Source organism: Hippoglossus stenolepis, chromosome 21 (genome assembly GCF_022539355.2).
Source record: "Hippoglossus stenolepis isolate QCI-W04-F060 chromosome 21, HSTE1.2, whole genome shotgun sequence".
NCBI classification, from domain to species: Eukaryota; Metazoa; Chordata; class Actinopteri; order Pleuronectiformes; family Pleuronectidae; genus Hippoglossus; species Hippoglossus stenolepis.
In genome coordinates, this window is record NC_061503.1 from 11,783,217 (window position 1) to 11,802,195 (window position 18,979).

At 43.8% G+C, this 18,979-nt stretch overlaps 4 protein-coding genes across 5 annotated transcripts; 3 read left to right on the top strand and 1 right to left on the bottom strand.

Annotated features, from left to right (window-relative positions):
• Positions 1-798: 798 nt before the first annotated feature.
• On the top strand, positions 799-7,683 carry dhx32a (DEAH (Asp-Glu-Ala-His) box polypeptide 32a). The gene is made up of 11 exons (XM_035145089.2): positions 799-1,347; positions 2,170-2,363; positions 3,515-3,887; positions 3,971-4,210; positions 4,299-4,392; positions 4,551-4,700; positions 5,607-5,798; positions 5,979-6,119; positions 6,644-6,834; positions 6,922-7,112; positions 7,365-7,683. The coding sequence occupies exons 1-11, from the start codon at positions 1,081-1,083 to the stop codon at positions 7,561-7,563; spliced, it is 2,232 nt and encodes a 743-aa protein (XP_035000980.2). The 5' UTR covers positions 799-1,080; the 3' UTR covers positions 7,564-7,683.
• An 880-nt stretch (positions 7,684-8,563) lies between these two features.
• Positions 8,564-11,180, bottom strand: LOC118100230 (BRCA2 and CDKN1A interacting protein). The gene is made up of 7 exons (XM_035145090.1): positions 10,935-11,180; positions 10,548-10,622; positions 10,147-10,227; positions 9,972-10,058; positions 9,694-9,881; positions 9,364-9,532; positions 8,564-9,187 (listed from the first exon to the last, which is right to left on the bottom strand). The coding sequence occupies exons 1-7, from the start codon at positions 11,073-11,075 to the stop codon at positions 9,017-9,019; spliced, it is 912 nt and encodes a 303-aa protein (XP_035000981.1). The 5' UTR covers positions 11,076-11,180; the 3' UTR covers positions 8,564-9,016.
• Positions 11,181-11,453: 273 nt separating this feature from the next.
• On the top strand, positions 11,454-14,134 carry uros (uroporphyrinogen III synthase). 2 transcript variants are annotated; one of them, XM_035146809.1, is made up of 10 exons: positions 11,454-11,524; positions 11,947-12,021; positions 12,138-12,221; positions 12,316-12,412; positions 12,574-12,648; positions 13,009-13,083; positions 13,193-13,276; positions 13,388-13,473; positions 13,546-13,644; positions 13,745-14,134. In XM_035146809.1, exons 2-10 carry the CDS (start codon positions 11,959-11,961, stop codon positions 13,877-13,879), a joined length of 798 nt encoding a protein of 265 aa, XP_035002700.1. In that variant the 5' UTR covers positions 11,454-11,524; positions 11,947-11,958; the 3' UTR covers positions 13,880-14,134. The 2 variants fall into 2 exon arrangements, with proteins under 2 accessions (XP_035002700.1, XP_035002699.1); XM_035146808.2 differs by lacking the exon at positions 11,454-11,524 and having other exon boundaries at positions 11,819-12,021.
• Positions 14,135-14,172: 38 nt separating this feature from the next.
• Positions 14,173-18,430, top strand: mmp21 (matrix metallopeptidase 21). The gene is made up of 7 exons (XM_035146807.2): positions 14,173-14,627; positions 14,724-15,645; positions 16,022-16,161; positions 16,249-16,390; positions 16,503-16,760; positions 16,839-17,011; positions 17,830-18,430. The coding sequence occupies exons 1-7, from the start codon at positions 14,475-14,477 to the stop codon at positions 18,133-18,135; spliced, it is 2,094 nt and encodes a 697-aa protein (XP_035002698.2). The 5' UTR covers positions 14,173-14,474; the 3' UTR covers positions 18,136-18,430.
• Positions 18,431-18,979: the final 549 nt, after the last annotated feature.

The window sequence follows — 18,979 nt, forward strand, 5'->3', positions numbered from 1 at the left end:
AAGAACGTTCTGACCCTGACTCCTGCCCACAGAGTGTATAATTCCTGGCAGAGTTTATTTTCCCCCTACAAAAGGAGAGAATTGGGATTCAAAGGCCAAAATAATGTGTTTAGTGCTGAATATTTTAACTACACTTGCGTGCAATTAAAATCCTTTAGGCCACATTTAATAGTTCATGGTTCCTCACAGACACGTGGGATATAGTTTCAAAAACAACAGATCTGACACATGAAGATTAGGTAAAGATAAAAGTGTGTGGAAGTGGAGTGAAGAGGACCAAACAGCGTCCCCTGGTGGTGAATCTGCAGCCTGCTTAAAGTAAATGTGTTGATTGGGTAAGTGCATTGAGTTCAACCTAATCCAGTTGATGCTTCTCATCTAAATTTAAAAAATTGACAATTCAAAATAAACAATATGGTCTTAAAGCTCATTTACACAACTTGGAAAAAAGTCCACATCTTTATTTCCAATATTTAGTGTTTTTTTTTATTATGACATGTTTATCATGATATTATCTCTTAACTCTAAAAAGGTTTCTCATCCCTTTAGGTATTGTCTCATAATTATCACTTAATGTCCTATAACGATATATATACCTACTTAAGTGGTGGAAATGAAACAGGGCATTGCATTATAATCTCTACAGCTGAAAACAATATACAGCACTTATTGAATAAACACTGTCAACATTTTTATTTTTCCTTTCAACATAACATGAGAGATATTTTTAGGATCAGATCAGAGCCTCCTCACTGCTCAACACGTGATCGTTTGGATAATATTCAGGAGATTATGACGAGATCGTGCACATCGCTCAGTATTGACCGTGGAGCCCGATAAGCAGCGTGGAGCACGTGTGGAGCCACGCTGCATGGAGGAGAAATTACGCACCGGTGCGCACTGCGCGTCAGCCAGCCAGGCTCGAGGAGGACAAATCCAAACTTTGACAGGTTGTAGTTTCGGCAGATTGGAGCCATCCTGGTTAATTGTTTTTTAAAATAGCACGTTTCTGATTGAATCTTAATGGACTTGTAGCTTGTTTGGAAGGGAGGAGGGGGAAAGAATCATCCGTGCGCTCTCATGTCGGAGGAACAGAATCCAGCGGAGACAGCAGAAGTCTGCGCTTCTGAGAGTGTTGACTGTCCCGGGGAAGAGTCGTTCGGCTTCGGAGACGATCTGGAGCTGAATCAGTTCGATGGGTTGCCCTTTTCCTCGCGTTACTACAAACTGCTGCAGGAGAGGAAGACTCTGCCTGTGTGGAAGCTCAGGTGTGAGTTCGAGGAAGCTCTGGTGAGCAACCAGCTGGTGATTGTGAGTGCGACAGCCAAGACTGGGAGGAGTACACAGGTAAGACCGTATGATATTCATTCTCTGAGAGGAAGAGAGGGGAGGAGAAAAACTGCCAGAAAGATTTTGTGTGTTTTTAAAAAAGTCATATTGGATGAAGTTACATTAATCAATATTTAGGGGCTTAGGGCATCAGCCACAAATAATAGTGCAAGCTCCTTCATTTCTTTATATTTAATCTACTTTTAGATTTACATTTGGACCCAAATACCAAAACATAACCCACTTATTATGACTTTATGCCTCATGTTCAGTCCAGCCCTCTAACCGCACATTTGAAAAGCTCCCCATGATTGATTTGAAGTACAGTACATCCTCTATAAGTATTTTTTTTCTGTCCAGTATTTCCACCTTCATCTGCCTCTCAGCACAACTTCTGTCTTACACATAGTTTTGATTCTCGGGGATGTTCTTTTAAACCAAAGCACCATATGATGTGAGTCAGTGTGAACAAGCTGCCCAGCTCAGCAGATGCTGTTGTGTTACTGTGATGCTGTCCCAGCTCCAGCCTGCCTGCCTGCCTGTCAGCCAGCACAAAGGCTCCAGCAGGGGTGTTAGGGGACCTCCTGCTGCTAAGCCCTGATCCGCTGGAGCCGCCACATGCTGCCAAAGCAATTTTGCATTATGAGCGATAATACCAGAGGATATATCCTGTCAGTGTTTGTTTTGCTGTGTGCTTAAACAAAAGCCGTCAGTGCAATCCTGAAAGGATCCCTGCCAGGGAGAACCGGGATGATGTAAATAAATAGAAAAATGTTCTGTTTAATGGAGAAGAAATAATCCAAAGCACTGTAAAGACATCCAGTGGCTGTTCTCTCTCAGATCCCTCAGTGGTGCGCAGAGTTCTGCCTGTCTGCCCAGTACCAGCATGGCATGGTCGTGTGCACGCAGACCAACAGGCAGCAGGCCGTGGATCTGGCCCTGCGCGTGGCTGATGAGATGGACGTGAACATCGGCCACGAAGTGGGTTACACCATCCCTCTGGAGACCTGCTGCTCCTCTGACACTGTCCTGAGGTTCGTGACAAGCTCCCAGTCTGTTTCACAGCCGGCAGCAGCATCGCAGACTGACACTTTAACATCATCCACAAACTATCACTGTCACTCTTAGTTTGTTCCACCCCTCTGCTCCTCAGCAGATGGGTGGTACACACACACACACACACACACACACACACACACACACACACACACACACACACACACACACACACACACACACACACACACACACACACACACACACACACACACACACACACACACACACACACACACACACACACACACACACACACACACACAAACACTGAGCGATGTTGTCCAGTGAAGATTCAGCTTCCATCTACATTAAATATACAATTTTGAAGTCATGTATGGTCATCACCATATATTGAAAAAGCGAATGGTAAATGGTTTGTATTTATAGTGTTTTTCTAGTCTTGATAACCATTCAAAGCTCTTTACAGTGCAGTTTAGCCATTCACCCATTCACACACATTCATACAGTGCATCTATGTGCAGCACTTTCTCTGTCACACATCACTCAGAGACTGTCATGTTTCTCCTGTAGAACTGGGCCACTCTTGGTGAAGGTTGGATTTGTTGTCCACCAGTTAGATAGACCGACTCTGCATGCAAATTCTATGAATATGAATAAATCAAATTCTGTATTTTACATGAAACAAAATGTCAAAACAATTTGAGCGAAGTTGCTTGTGATGAACTTAGAAATAATTATTACCCAAACCTGCAGCTTCACAACTTTACTGAGCTTTAGCGAGCTTATTATTTATCTGTCCGAGGCTCCTACGGCCTTGTGTTTGTGCGCCACAGACAGCTACATTTTTCTCAGGAGTAGGTGGAGACCAAAAATGAAGCTAAAATAGAGTGAATGTTGGACTTACATTTCTGCAGGTGAACAGAATCCCAACTCCAAGAGTGATAATGCTGGATGTGCAATGGAGTAACTGTTTACTCACCATATAAGCTTAGAAATGTTCCCAACTTGTTTCTCCGAGCCCCAAACGGCCCAAAATTCGGTATTAGAAGTGTCAAGAAGAAAGATTTATACATATATTATTGCTATAATCCTTAGTTGCCACTTGTGCTGCTGTCAAGTAAAGTTATTGCTTCATAACACCCCTCTGATGGCTTTAATTACCCAGATACTGCACTGATGATATGCTGCTGAGAGAGATGATGTCAGACCCTTTCCTGGAGCACTATGGAGCCATTATTATCGACCAGGCCCACGAGAGGACAGTTAGCACAGACATACTACTGGGTCTCCTCAAGGACATCCTGCTGCAGAGGCCAGAGCTCAGGGTGGTGGTCCTCGCCGTCCAGCCCATGACTGACAAGCTGCTGAAACGTTACGGCAGCATCCCTCTCATCAATCTGGAGGCCTCGTGTCCTGCTGAGGTGGTCCACAGCAACAGCGACAACAAGGACTACTTCTACTCGGCGCTGAGGCTGGTGCTGGAGATCCATCGAGCCAAAGAGGACGGAGACATTGTCGTGTTTTTTGCCTCAGACGAGGTATGAGATTGTTTTTGCAATTTTTCACGAGTGGTTCCATTGGGCTCAGAGCTAAGATTGGTTTAACAAACCTCTACTTTTAGGAGGCCCGCTGTGCCCAAAGCATCCTCCAGAGAGAAGGCACCAGGCTGGGGGCCGACTTGGGGGAGATGGTACCCGTGGTCCTGTGCCCAGGCCAGGGAGCGCTACTGCCTTTCCTGACCAAGCAACCAGACTCAAAGACGTCCAGGAGAGTTTTCCTCTCCACCCAACAGGGCGAGGACATGTGTTGGGCGATAGAGTCCCTCAACTTTGTCATCGACACAGGAGTCCAGAAAAAAATGGTAAGGTATTCCTTCCAATGATGAATATCCACCTAAATGAGTGTTCTGATGACATTAATTAGTATTTGGGTTTCACCTCCTACTGTAGGTGTACAATCCAAGAATAAGAGCTAACTCCGAGGTTCTTGAACCCATCAGTCAATGTCAGGCAGACCTACGCAAGCAGCTGTCTGGGCCAACAGGTATGTGTGATAGACATGGAGCTGGACAATAGTTGAACAATTGGAAAAGGTTGAAAATGTTTGTTTCTGATGATTTGAAAGTCAAACTATTACATAATATATCAAATAACCACCATCACCTTGTTATCTCACTGAATTGGGTTCAATTTATTTCCCAGGTAAATGTTTCTGCCTGTATCCAGAGGAGAGTCAGCTTCCTGCAGAGAACACACCACAGATCCTGGAGTCCAACATCACGCCAACGGCCCTATTCCTAAAAAGGATGGAGATAGCCGGCCTCGGACAGTGCGACTTCATCGACCGACCAGGTGAAGTATCCTCCCAGGGGGGAAGCTTTGGACGAGTGACTACTGGAACGCGATTCATGACTACATTTTATTTTGGGTTACAGTTTCCCACAGACGGCATCCCTCTCTCCCACCCTTAAAAAAAAAACAGAAGTGTGTGTGTGTGTGGGAGTTTTTTTCTGTGGCTGAAGGAAGACAGATGAATTTGCTCTGTGTAGCTGTTTGGGCCCAGTCAGCCATGATTTAGCTGAGCTGACAGGGCCCTGCGACCAACCATTGTCTGAGCTCTGACCTCCCCTCACATGAACAGGACAGGCTAGAAAGAGGCCAGCTCATTAACGATTACACAACATGTCTCATTAGGGCAGCGCCAAACCAGTACAATGAAGGGAAGGTACACGCCAAATGTATTGTAACATCTCTCCATTCTTGCAGAATTCTGGCACAAAAATGACTTTTCCCCGATGTGCATGATTCATATTCTCCTGAGTGAGAGAATGTGGGGAATAGAAAACTTGAAGCCATAAAGTCCTAAAAGGATTCTTATGGTGCAAGTTTGTAAAAATTTCTACGCATCACTTTTTCGCCCATATATTTCCTCTATCACAGCATGTTTTTTTATGCTACCACTAGGAGGCACTAAAGTCAGGAATTTACTAATTCTCCACATCATGAAGTATGGGTGATGAACAACTTGCTATGATGTGATATATATTATAGAGATGAGAGAAGTTAAATACATTGATTTTCTTGACAATCGCTCAGCCTTTCAACCTCAAACTCACCGGCTGTGTTGCTGAGGACCCTGGGAATCTTAGACCTTACTTAGGTTTTGTTATTTTGTGAGTTTATAAAAAAAAAGCATATTTTTAATGGGCACTGCACTTAACAAACGACACATAATAATTCCTGTATTCGTTTTGTCAGATCCTGAGGGTCTCATGCAGGCGCTAGAGGAGCTCGACTACCTCGCAGCTTTGGATGATGACGGCAACTTGTCCGAGATCGGCATCATAATGTCTGAAATCCCTCTGGAGCCTCAGATGGCCAAAGCTCTGCTCGCGTCCTGCGAGTTCGACTGTGTGAGTGAGATGCTGACGATCGCAGCGATGCTGTCTGGTACGTGTGCGACTCGACTAGAATAAGAATTGATACAAGTTCTCCTAAGGATTGAAAATCTTATATTTGGTTCATCTCACCATATGGGTGCTGTTGTAGTTTCTCTCAGACACTGAACCAGTCTGTGGTCAGAGTGTCTTGTCTCACTGACGCTGACCTCGTTGTGTCCTCGTCCTTCAGCTCCGAGCTGCTTCCTGAAGCCACCTGCCGGTCTGAGCCACGAAGCTGTCCAGTGTCACAGGAAGTTCCAGCACCCTGAAGGAGACCACTTCACCCTCATTAACATCTACAATGCATTCAGACAAAGCCAGAGAGAACAATGTGAGACGATGCTAAAGAACAGAACCAATACACTCGTACACTTTTAATCATGCTGCGGTTGTAGCGCTACAGACACTGGCCCTGATTCATCCTCACTGATCTTATATCTTTTATTTAATGTAGGAAAACTTAATCCTTGTAACATTGAACGTACCAAAACAAGTTTGTTTAAAAAAGACAATGCACTTAAATGTGCTTTTACATTTCACTTCACCAGGAATAAAAAAAAAAAATCATACAGGAGAGGGGAAACCTGGTATCTAATTAATATGAAGATCTTCAAAAAAGAAAAACAAGGTATTAACATTGAGAATTTAAATAAATCCTATTACCCATGGATTAATCTTCAGAAAGATGTCGTCATTAATTTCCTCCTGTCACTGGTTTGTTTTTACTACAGATTTAAAAGATCTTAATCTTATTTAATTCTCGAGGACCTGATCCAAGCTGAGCAATGTTTTGAATGTACTTCTCTTCTAAGACCCTGTTTCTAAAACTCCGTCATAATGCATTTTTTCCACCAGACATCAATTCTGAAAAGTGGTGCCAGGACTATTTCTTGGATCACTCTGCCCTGAAGAAAGCTGAGGCCATTCGATCAGAGTTGACCGACACTTTGAACCGGATCGAGCTTCCCATCTCGGACCCCTCGTTTGGAACCAAGACGAACACGCTCAACCTCAAAAGGGCTCTGCTGGCTGGGTTCTTCATGCAGGTATACGGAAACTTAGTGTCAGCATTGATGAATCTTCCCTCCTAAACTGAATCCACGTTTACAGCATCTACTTTTTTCCCCCTGCAGATCGCTAGAGATGTAGACGGAGCAGGAAACTACTTCATTCTGACGCACAAGCACATGGCCCAGGTTCACCCGCACTCCGGTTACGGCGCTCAGTCGCAGAAGCTCGGGCTCCCGGAGTGGGTGGTTTTCCACGAGTACACCCTGTCGGAGAACAACTACATGAGAACAGTGTCTGAAATGTCTCCACAAGTGTAAGTCAATCCCTTATTAACACCAAACCACCATGTGCACAAGCCGATTACATCTGAGTTCTCGTGGGTTTTGTTTTCGCCACGCTGGTGGACAAATATCTTGATGCTTTTATCATAATAGTAAAATTGAGCCATTTGGTTATAATCTTTTGAATCCTCTTTTAAACCCCCACAGAAGTTCTTTTTAGGATTTGTTGTTTTCCACATAAAAAGTGTTGACGATATTCAGTCTTGTTTTTCCATCTTTTCTAGGTTCATTCAAATGGTGCCACTCTACTTCTTCTACAATCTGCCATCTAGTGAGAGCAAAGAAATACTGCAAGGCCTGTTGGACCCAGACGGAAACAGAAAACGGAAAGATGAGAAACAGAAAGCTGCGACACTGAGCAGTGAGGCCGGCAGCGGCTGTGCCGTGATGCCACAGAGCTACGACCGATGTGTGATTCAATGATCTGAGAACTTCGTATCTTAACGTCAAATGCTTAACTGCTTGTAAAATATTTATAGCCAATGAAAAACAACTATTGTAATAATAATTGTTGCTTAAAAGTTGTTTTGATGGTGTCATGTACAATATGCTCACTTATTCCGAAGGTGTTTTCTAGTGAGTTGACGTAAGAAGTACTAAACAAACCACAAACCCTTTTTATCCGTTGTGATCTGAAACAATGCGAAGTCTCGTATTCTCTTGAGTTCTGTATCTGAGGAAGTTTCCTGGTTCCCAGTTTTTGTTTTCACATCAGCTCGTTTGTTTTTTCTGTCTGACAGTTAGCAAGACTACACGAAATCTACCGGATGCATCACCACAAAACTTGGTGGAAGGATGCGGCACAGTTCAGGGACGAACTCGTAAAGAATTTGACGCAGATAGATCAGGGAGCAAATCCAGGAATGTATTTTTCACTTTCTTTGACATTGTGAGAGCGTTTTCACATTTTTAATTGATTTCTCAGAATAATTCATGGATCTTGATGAAACTGATATTTATGAGTGTGCGCGATTTGGTGCAGATCTAAATAAAAATCTGCATTAGTGAATTTAAATGTGTTTTTGTAAGGGAACTGTTGGGTCTTGGTGGAAGTATGTGCTGTCTGAGTGCCATTCTAGATTCATTATGTTCCGTCCTCTCCCCCTCACCGCTGTCTGTCTGGAAACACCAGTATCTCAGAAGCTGTGAAGATTTTTAGACTTCAAATAGCAGCAGATGGGTGATGCTTGCTGTTCTTTAAAGAGAGAACAGACATGTCACATCTTCGGTGACGAAACCAAAGGAGGCAGATTCAAAAAGAGAACCTGGCCCATTGTCTACTCCTTCCCCTTGGTCATTATGCAAAGACTAACATTATGAACCTTATGGGTGAGTTGACATGCAGATCTATAATCATTAGTAATCAGTCAAGAGATCTTGTGAGGTGCTTGATTATTAGAAATTGTTGATCGACAAAAACAAATGATTGTATATATGATTTAATAGCAAATTGAACCAGATCAAATTGGTTACAAATCAGCTTTCATCAAAGACAAATCAGGAACTGTTATCAAATTAGTAAATCATTTGACTAAATTAGCAAATAACCCCTTTTCCTCCATCCACTGAGACTAGAGTCCAAAATTACCAATTTCATATACACATGGTTCGTAATCTGTAAGAAACATGACTGTGCTGATCTACTTCTATTCACAATGTAACAGTTGTATATTTCTGCACTATAAGCCGAGCATGTGGTGATATCCTTCAGCCTCCTTTCTTAAATGAACCTGGAATTTGTAGAAAAAAAACTCTTTACAATAGTGACACTGCTGTAGCTGATGGTACCAAACGTCTCTAAAGAGAGTAGTGAACCATTTCCATGACCCTGAAATTCCTCAGTGTGTACTTAGGTGGCTTTGGTTTAATGTGGGGTTCACACAGTTAAGTATTCTTTGAGTTTGTCCATGATGATGGGGAATCTGTCTGCAGGGATCAGCATCACCGTCCTGAAGGGCTTCATGGGGACGTCTTCAAACGACCATCTGCCGCTCAAACAGGAGTCCGTCTCGTCCTGGACCGAGTAGTGGAACTTCATGGTGGCTTGCTATGAGGAGAAAACAGACAACGCTTAGAACTACAAGAACATTTAGACGTGTTTTACATCACATTAAACACTAGAGCAACAAAGAAACTGCATCTGAAGAACTAAGTTATTATCTAATTATAGTATGGGCATAGTTCCTGTATATTATCCTGCATTCTAAGACTGCTTGTATTTACCTCATAGAAGAATTCCTCCTCTGCGTTGACAAACAAGTACTCCTCTTTCGGAGGTCCTCCTCTGGCGGGGATGCTCTTGGTTGGCTCTTTGCAGGTCTTGCTGATCATCAGACAATAGTGACACTTCCCACTGGGCTTGTTCGTCCTCTGAGCTTCAGCTATTTCTTCCCTGGGGGACAGAATTACATTTGGTTTTACTTTCATGCAGACAACACCTTCAAAAGACCATTAACCTTTACTGAGGTTTTATATATATTATATTATTATATATAGATTTCTCTATTTAAGAACATACTCAGGAGGACAGACGAGGACATAGCATGAACTCACTGGAGCTGTTTGTGCAGAGGAAGGGCGATCTGTGGAGGGACGTTGATGAAGCGCTCGCTCAGCAGGAGCCCCACGGGCTTGCTGGTGTCGCTGAGGATCTGCTCCAGCTGCTCTGTCATGCTGGGGGTGGAGTTCTTCTCACACTGATCCACGAGCAGATCCTTCACCTCCTCCACACACTGCACATCCTGCCGGCAGAATAAGACACACATACAGCTGAAATTAAAATGAATGGCCACGGTTTATAATAAAAGCCTGTTTGTAAGGCCTTTGTTTACCTTCCTCTCCGTCAGGTTGAGCATTGTGATGAACCCGAACACCTCGTCTGGGTCCTCGTCATCACTGTCCTCTGGTACCTCAGCTTGCTGGAACAAAGAGAAGGAGCCGGTGAATACATGTGTGAGCTGCAACCCTTTGAATTGTAAAATGAGATTAGACAGCTGAGCAACTCACCTTGATGACACTTCCAATATGATTCTGCTGAATGATGAGGTCTGTGATCTCTGATGTGTTTACATGAGCCTTCAGGAAGAGCTGTGTGCAAACATAAGAGAAGGGAGGTCACACTTCGTCACGCTAAACGTTTTATATTCTTCTCACTCATTTTTCGAATATGTAGATAAGTGTTTGTAAACTTGTTTCGGGTTTATTTATATTTTAACTTGTTTGTATAATTTATCTATTTTTGTATTTACATTTCTAAATGAATAAAAATGATTGAATGAATGAACTTGTGGAGACCCAAGACAAAAACACCCGAGGCTCCTCTGGGGAGCAAGGGGAAACCCTGTGCAGTGTTATGGTGGTGTTCCTAATAAAGTGCTCAGGGGGCGAACACGCTGTCCCAAACAGACCTGTTGCAGCAGCCTCTTGACGCCATTGAAGTCATTGGCTGAGATCGTGTGAGCTTCGAAGTCCACAGTGATTTCCTGGAGAAGAAGAAGAAGAAAACACAGCAGTTACAAACAAAGAACAACATTTAACAAGTCATTAATCACGGCTACTTTCGTTGCTACGACAATAACAGAGAAGCTAATTCGTTAACTCTCAGGGTTTAGTTTCTCTTGAGCAGGTTTGTTGACGTGTACTGTGAATACTTTTAAGTATATTTACATTCATATAATAACGTTACATCTTAAATATCCATCTAAAATACTTCATCGTGAAAGTAACAGCTGGGTTAGCCTGCTAGCTAGTTAGCCCAGCAGAGGCCAGTGAACGCGTGTTCCGGGTAAATTCACCTCGTTGATCTCTTCATCCGACGCCTCGCTGTCCTCCTGCCCGGAATCCCCCTCCTCCTCCCGGCTCTCGTCGGAGCTGCTGTCGCCCTCCTTGGGATTTTCACCCAGACCCACCGCTCTCTTCTTAGCCATCGACGCCATGCTGCTTGCGAAGAGATCTACACACCACGCGTGTCACCCGAGAGTGGGCGGCGCACAGGGTGTTAAAGTTCAGCCTCAGGGCGAGAGAGAGATCCGGTGAAAGTGACACAGTGAAGCCGCCATTACGGCTCCGAATGTACACGACGGGCAGCCTTGCGCAGCAACCGTTAGAGCCGCAATGGCTTCCGGTTAGCCGTTGGTAAAGCGGAAGGAACCATTTAGGGAAAAGGGGTGGCCGCTTTTTAAACTTTATCAAAACTACTATTTTACTGTTATAAATAGATATTCACATCGCTTATTAGCTTAATTATTGTTATCACTATAGATACGTTTGTTTTTATGACATAAAACGCTTTTTTTGAGAGGTTAGTGAAATAGTCACTGTTTAATCTTCCCGTTCTTCACCATGGCTGGAGCCGTCACTCGCTCAGCTGTAAGAACAACTCCAGGTACCGGCATTGTGTGTATCATGTAGTGTTTATAACCACATGTTGCACATATACATCATCGTATAACACTAGAAAGATTAAATATGTTCTCCGGGTATAGATGGTAGCTTCTATTCAGGGAACAGCTGATCGGGGCTAACGTGTCCGCGTGTCTTGCTAATGTAAACAAACAACAGGGCAGGAGGACATGTTGGAGCTGCAGACAAGGGTTTAAACTGTTTATTCATCTTCTGATTACTGTCCAATAATCGTGAGGGGACATATTTGTTATCAGCGGGCGGCACATGGCAGTTTGAGGGTGTAGCTGAGCTCGTTGTGTCCCTCACACCCACTGTCCTCTGGGTTTGTGCAGGTCCCACAGCTGTCTTCACACTGCTCCCTGCTTTCTGCTCGTTTATTTTGTCAATACTCCGTTTTTAAAGGTTATTACCAAGATGCATGTGCTGCTCCTGAAAGAGCCGAGAGATGGAGAGACTGAGCCGGATCCTTACATCAAGGTAGAGACAGTTTTCTCCACAGGATCTTGCAGCTAATGATATGGAGCATTTGTCAGGTTTTTAATATGTTTTTTTTTTTTGCATTTGGCTGCTTATCCTTTCGTTCGATTCTCCAGGAGCTGGCGTCCCACGGGCACAAAGCCACCTTGATCCCTGTGCTGTCTTTTAAGTTTGTCTCCTTAAACACGTTGTCGGATAAGGTAAATTACACCGTGACAGTATACATCAGAATAAATTCAATGTTTTTGTCATTTGTGTTCTTGTATTTCACATTCTCAGCCTTTTATTTTTTAGCTTTTCCAACCAGAAAAGTACAGAGGACTCGTATTCACCAGTCCCAGAGCGGTAGAGGTCGTGAAAATGTGCTTAGAAGCAGAAGAAAGAAGGGAGGGTGAGACTAAACAGAAAACTACACTAACACCTCATAATGATCGCAATCCCCTGGAAGCACGTGTTAAAATAGAATATATGTCTGGATTGCTAACTGATCTCTGAAACAATTTAATTCAAGTTTAATTAAATCAGTTCAATTTCTCCTAATTCTTAATTCAGAGTGGAACAGCTCCGTGAAAGACAAATGGAACACCAAGTCCATCTATGTGGTCGGGAAGGCAACTGCTGCTTTAGGTGAGTCATGGTCACGTCTGAAAACACTTTTCTCCCAGAATATGTTTTTTCTAAAAGTCAGACTTTGTGCATAGTGCTTGTTATAAAACCTCGGCTGTGTCAATGCTCGCTGCAGCAGAGTGTGTCCGGCACCTGGTGCTCACGGGGACGTGTGAAGTGATGTTACTGCCCCTCAGTCGTTTAGAAAATAGGTTGTACACAAGTGACAGTTTGCTGTGACACAGGTGCAGCACGATCCTGATGTGTGTTTCACCTTCTTTGTTCATGGTCAACGTCAGCAGTTTTTCAAATTATTATTGTTATATGTGCATGATTTCACCATTGCATATGTTATTCATCCCTTTTGTGTTTAATCCACAGTGCGAAATCTGGGTCTGAATCCTTTGGGGGAGGACACAGGGACGGCAGAGGCCCTATCACGTGTTATCATTGAACGTACGATATTATTTCATACTCGTACTATGTGTCATCAGGGTTCACTTAATTTGAAGATTAGTGATTGTTCTGATAACTAATACGACCTTTAAATTAATTCTCATCGTAGGAGAGGACACAAATATTCCACCACTTTTTTTCCCCTGTGGCTCAATCAAAAGAGAAGTCTTGCCTACGGCTCTGAGGGAAAGTGGTAAGCATCCCCCCCTCTTTTGGTAAAAGTCCCACTGGGGTTATACTAATTATAAAATAGTAATTTGTGCTACCTTTATAACTGTGGGGATCGATCTGTCTTTGTTTCCAGGAGTGCCCCTAGAGACGCTGACTGTCTATCAAACAGCCGAACATCCAGATCTGGAGAAAAACCTGAATAACTACTTTACAGAGCAGGTACAAACACTGAATACACGTTAGAGAACACATTTTATGGTGAAAGTGCTCACTTTGTCTGTGCGTTGACAGGGAGCCCCGGCCAGCGTAGCTTTCTTCAGCCCATCCGGAGTGAAGTTTTGCCTAGAAGTGGTGCGGAGGTTGTCGGGTGAACACTTCATGGAAATAAAGGTATAACCTCCTCATTCAGTCGCACACATACAAATTGAAGGAATCTACAGCCATTAACAGATCGTCCATGCCTCTGACTGTCACGTATCTGTGTTTCCAGTTTGCAGCCATAGGGCCGACCACACAAGACGCAATGGTGGCAGAAGGCCTGTGTGTCAGCTGCACTGCAGAGAAGCCAACCGCGGAGCACCTGGCTGCAGCGATGGCCAAAGCTCTACAACCCCCGCCACTTTAAAATCATCCACTTAAATTCTCTATTTTTTTATATTCTGTATTATTTATTTGTGTTGCCATTTGTCTGTTTAACTTTATGCTCTTATCTTGCAATTTATGAATGTTTATTTAAGATACTTCGCCATAGAGAAAAAAGTGGCGTCTTGTGCCAGAGAGGCCACAGTAATGTATGTGAATATGATTGTGTATTTATTTATGTTAAACACAAGTAAGTGATTATTTTTGAAAATAAACTTGGGTCCGTTTGGTGTTGGGACGGTTTGTTCATGGTGGTTATTCACTGTAAAACACTCAAGTGTGTGTGTGTGGCACAGGTCATGGTTGTCCTAAAGCACTGTCACTTTCATGTCCACATGAAAGCAAAGCGCTTCACGTCTTTCTAACAGTCCATTTAGAATCAGTAGAGCGTGTATCACACGTCCACACAATCCAGTCAAAAGACAGGTTTACATTTCACCCCGAGGTGAGAAAAGTGGGACATCTCCAGAGAGTCGCACCTTCACGTGGGTGCGGCTACAGTCAGGATTAGCCTTTAAAACACTTGCTGCTCACTTGCCTTGACTTTTATTTAATCTCAGGAGTGAACCAACGCCACGATGCTGACTTCTACCCAGCTGATCATTTCGCTTTTTTGGACGAGCATTAGCTTCGCTGATGCAGAGAAACTTTTCCACAGTCGGGATCATTCTGATGTGCAAACCCTCAGTTCTCACCAAGCTGAGGTTATAACAGACACGTACACAGCAGAGGTAATTTCTTTCTCTTTTAAAACATTCACATCTGTTTGATTATACGTCTCATGATACATTACAGGACCCAAATGTACTTTAACTCCTCTCTTGTAGGTATTTCTCTCCAGGTATGGATTCATGAAGCCAGTGAACTGGGAGGAAATCCAGTTTGAAGAGTCACACACAAATTTTAATGACGACCTCCTGGATGAACTCCAAGCCACGATACAGGAGGGGTCCTCAGGGCCTCAGTCAAGGGATGATCCTCAGAAGGGCGACGAAGATAACCACAAGAGACCAACTGAGAGCGAAGCCTTTACTTCTGCACTTAAGGAGTTCCAGAAGCTGTCGGGCCTGCCTGTCACAGGCCTGTTCGATGAGACCACAAAGCTGGCCATGAACAAACCGAGATGCGGGGTCCCTGACATGGAGGTTGACCTGAACGCCCCTGAAGCAGCCGAGAACAGCAGCACCTCAGATATGGAAATGAGTCCTGGTGATGCTTATAATGACACAGATAGTAACAGCACAGAAACTAGTGGAACAAGTGATGCTTCTTTTGCTGCAGCAAACTCCTCTGAAGACGACTTATTCAATTTTAATGACACAGAAAGTGTCCCCTCAGGCATTTCCAGTGACACCAGCATGAATTACACACAGGAATCGAACTTATTCACTGACACCTCTCTGACGAACAGCTCAGATCATCTCATCATAGACTCTCAAGGGGTAAACATCAGTGTGAACACGCGTCAGAGTGAAGCAGTGCGACGCAGGAAACGCCACCTTGCCGCTCTCGTGTCCAAACATAGACGCAGGAGAGATGTGAGCGAGACCGGCTACATGGCCTTTTCCAAGAAGGTGCTGAGGTGGAGGCTCATTGGAGAAGGCTACAGCAGCCAGCTGTCCGTCGAGGAGCAGAGGTACATCTTCAGACTGGCCTTCAGGATGTGGAGCGAGGTGTCGCCGCTGGAGTTCGTGGAGGACACGCGCTCCCCGCTGGAGGATGTTGACATCAGGCTGGGCTTTGGAACAGGTAGTTCTCAGCCAATACGTATGAAACCCAACACAACATATTTTCATATAAGTGATATTATATTTTAATAGTAAAACTCACTTGTTCACTCAGATATTTGCAGAAAATACACATTTCACTTTTTAAATGGGATTATATTCATGTTAAGAATCACTATATTGCAGTGGTTTAGTTTTTCATTGAGCTGCAATATGTTTGTTTTGTACAATAAAACTTTGATGACTTTCATCAGAGGAGCTGAATTATATGTGTTCCTCTTTACTGCATGTGGACATTATTATATCCAAATAAACAGAAAAGACAATGCACCTTTCTAAAAAACTCTGGCAGAAATATATATATTCATATACTCAAACTCAATATGACCTATTTTCAGGAAGGCATCTCGGCTGCAATCAGAGGTTTGACGGCACAGGTCAAGAATTTGCCCACGCCTGGTTCCTGGGTGATATACACTTTGATGACGATGAGCACTTCACTGGTCCCAACGCCGGCAGTGGGATCAGCCTCCTCAAAGTAAGTGTACCTCAACAAAAAGCAGAGGAATCATCAGTAATGTGAAGTTTAGGTGAAGCTTTGTTTTAATCTTCCAACCTGTGGCAGGTGGCAGTTCATGAGATTGGCCACGTCTTAGGTCTCCCCCACATATACAGACCTGGATCTATAATGCAGCCCAGCTATCTGCCACATGAGTCTGGCTTCGAGATGGACTGGACGGACAGGAAGGCCATACAGCACCTCTATGGTACATGGCTGCAGCACCATCTAGTGTCTACATTCACACACACATTCAGAGATCAATAAGGTTCAGTTCCATTTACACAGACTGACACCAAGGCCCACTTCTCTCTCCCCAGGCGCCTGTAGAGGTCGGTTCAACACAGTGTTCGACTGGATCAGGAAGGAGAAGACGCCCTACGGGGAGGTGGCCATACGCTTTAACACCTACTTCATGAGAGATGGCTGGTACTGGCTGTATGAGAACAGAACTAACCGGACACGTTACGGCGACCCAGTGGCTCTGCAGGCCGGCTGGCGTGGGATTCCCGTGGACGGCATAGATGCATGTGTGCATGTGTGGTCCAGAAGAAGAGATGCTGTTTACTTCTTTAAAGGTACAGATATCACACTTATCAGGAGGGTGGCCCTTTTCTTTAAAGAGAATACTGAGGGAGTGTTTTTGTCTTGAGCAGGTACTCGGTTCTGGAGGTACGACAGCGAGAACGACAAGGTGTTCAGACAGGACCCGGAAGGTCATCGCTATCCAAGGTTAATCTCTGAAGGTTTCCCCGGGGTGTCCGGTCCCATCGACTCAGCCTTTTACGACAGGAGAGACTCCCACATCTACTTCTTCAAAAACACGCTTGTAAGACCCCACCCTTATCTCCTCTGTGACAAATGGCAAAGTACAGAGGGAGCTCACAGATAATGTTAGATTAGTTGGGTCAGAATCAGAAACAGTAGATTTGGGGACGGTGCGAGAGAGAAGCCCAGTGGGCTGATGGCTGGAGTTCATTCACCACTCGAGTAGGCAACAGCCCGTCAAAGACACTCAGGCAGTACAAAACCCCCAGGAAACATTATACAACAGTATATTCACGATTTTTGTTTTTCGTAATATTGCGACTTATTGTCATGAAATTTTTACTTTTTATATTAACATTATGGCTTTATTCAGTAATATTACAAATGTATTCTCTCGTCAATAATTTTCTGAAGTTACACAATTAAACTGAAGGTCTATTATTACAGCACGGGGCTACTGTTTGGTTTGGATACAGTAATGAATGCTGTAATACTGTAATGAAGCTGCCATGTAACATCTGCTCTGTGCCCTGTATGTAACAGAAATGAGGAGTCAGCAGGCTACATATGGGATGCACAGAGGGCATTATGTGTCCTGGTAGGGAGTCTCCATGGGGGGGAGCAAGAGCATGTTTTTGCCCTGGGGCCCCTTTAAGATTTTGATCTGTCTCTGGTTTAAGTCCATCACAAATACTTGTTCTTTATATGACTTGTAATTTGACAAAACTGGTCTGTAGAACAGAGATTTACAATCATTTAAAGCCCAAGCTCATTTATTGTTCCTCCGCATGCAAACAAACTTGTCACGCTTCCTCTGTGATTTGTTTTCGTGTAATTAAATCACTGAATAAGATGGTGAACAATTATCTGTTCAAACAGGTGTACGCATTCAGCGTGGAAGCCAACAGCTTGGCACGAGGCTTCCCCAGGAACATCAGAGAAGTTTTCCCCGCAGTGGTGAGTGGAGACCATCCAGATGGCAACATCGACGCTGCCTACTTCTCCTATACCCACAATGCCGTGTTTCTGCTGAAGGGCTCGCGGTTCTGGCAGGTGGTGGGCAGCCGCCATCGCTGGCGCCGGCCATCTCTGCCCCGGAACGGCCTGCTGCCACACAAGGAGGTGGATGGCCACTGGTTCGACATCTGCAACGTTCATCCCACTGCACTCAAACTAACCCGCTGAGGGTGGAGATGTGATAAGGCCTAGTGCACTGATGAGGCCTGATGGTGTCCCTGATCTTCTCTTTGTGTAGACATCCTTTATTCACTTCTTTCAACATATTTATTGTATAAAAGACAAAAACAATAAACAAGTATTTTGTTGGCTAAGTAAGGTGGGTTATTAGAAATGTAGGAGCTGCTCTGTCTTTCTGTTACTGCTGCCAAATGCATCCTAGCATGAATTTGTTTTTTATTGGTTATAGTAAGATATATCTATAGGGTTGGGTGAGGAAAACTAACCCGTATCCTCTGGAACACTGGGAGATGCTCGGTCCTTCCCCAAGAGTGCGCTCTCCCTCTAGTCCCACGTCCGCTGATGGGGAACGCCACATCTCTTCATTGAAAAAAACTCACAACTGGGTTAATTGCTTTTATCTGTGTTTTTGCCTGGTCTTGCCTTTGTTATTTATGAGTAAAACTAAGTAAAAAAAACTCATTTGTATGTCAAATGTGTTATAAATTAACCTTAATTACAATAGAATCTAATTATACTGGTTTACCACATGGTTCACATCCATTTTGTCCAGGCTACAAGAAGGTCAGACGTTCTGCATCATGGCCTGAAGAGATTTATTCTATTTAAAAAATATCTGGCATGTTACACGAGTAATGAAAATAACAAAAAATACCAGTTAACTCAGCTTAAGTCAACAAAACTCAATTCATCGTAACGCAACCAAAATGGCTTCACATCGCATGCAGACAACTTCACTCTCATGTCCTCTCCCCTGACAATTAAAAGGCAACTTCTTATATAGACCCAGATCGTACCATTCTTGCTAGTCACGCCTCTCCTGGAAACAGGC

Excerpts from the sequence above, each read along its gene's own strand:
- dhx32a (XM_035145089.2), top strand. The coding sequence starts at position 1,081 with ATGTCGGAGGAACAGAATCCAGCGGAGACAGCAGAAGTCTGCGCTTCT. Across the intron at positions 5,799-5,978 it reads GATCGCAGCGATGCTGTCTG|CTCCGAGCTGCTTCCTGAAG; the intron begins GTACGTGTGCGA and ends CTCGTCCTTCAG. Across the intron at positions 7,113-7,364 it reads TCTGAAATGTCTCCACAAGT|GTTCATTCAAATGGTGCCAC; the intron begins GTAAGTCAATCC and ends CATCTTTTCTAG.
- LOC118100230 (XM_035145090.1), bottom strand. The coding sequence starts at position 11,075 with ATGGCGTCGATGGCTAAGAAGAGAGCGGTGGGTCTGGGTGAAAATCCC. Across the intron at positions 10,228-10,547 it reads TCAAGAGGCTGCTGCAACAG|CTCTTCCTGAAGGCTCATGT; the intron begins GTCTGTTTGGGA and ends GTTTGCACACAG. Across the intron at positions 9,533-9,693 it reads CCTCTGCACAAACAGCTCCA|GGAAGAAATAGCTGAAGCTC; the intron begins GTGAGTTCATGC and ends TCTGTCCCCCAG.
- uros (XM_035146809.1), top strand. The coding sequence starts at position 11,959 with ATGCATGTGCTGCTCCTGAAAGAGCCGAGAGATGGAGAGACTGAGCCG. Across the intron at positions 12,222-12,315 it reads TAAACACGTTGTCGGATAAG|CTTTTCCAACCAGAAAAGTA; the intron begins GTAAATTACACC and ends TTTATTTTTTAG. Across the intron at positions 12,413-12,573 it reads AGCAGAAGAAAGAAGGGAGG|AGTGGAACAGCTCCGTGAAA; the intron begins GTGAGACTAAAC and ends TTCTTAATTCAG.
- mmp21 (XM_035146807.2), top strand. The coding sequence starts at position 14,475 with ATGCTGACTTCTACCCAGCTGATCATTTCGCTTTTTTGGACGAGCATT. Across the intron at positions 16,391-16,502 it reads GGCCATACAGCACCTCTATG|GCGCCTGTAGAGGTCGGTTC; the intron begins GTACATGGCTGC and ends CTCTCTCCCCAG. Across the intron at positions 17,012-17,829 it reads ACTTCTTCAAAAACACGCTT|GTGTACGCATTCAGCGTGGA; the intron begins GTAAGACCCCAC and ends CTGTTCAAACAG.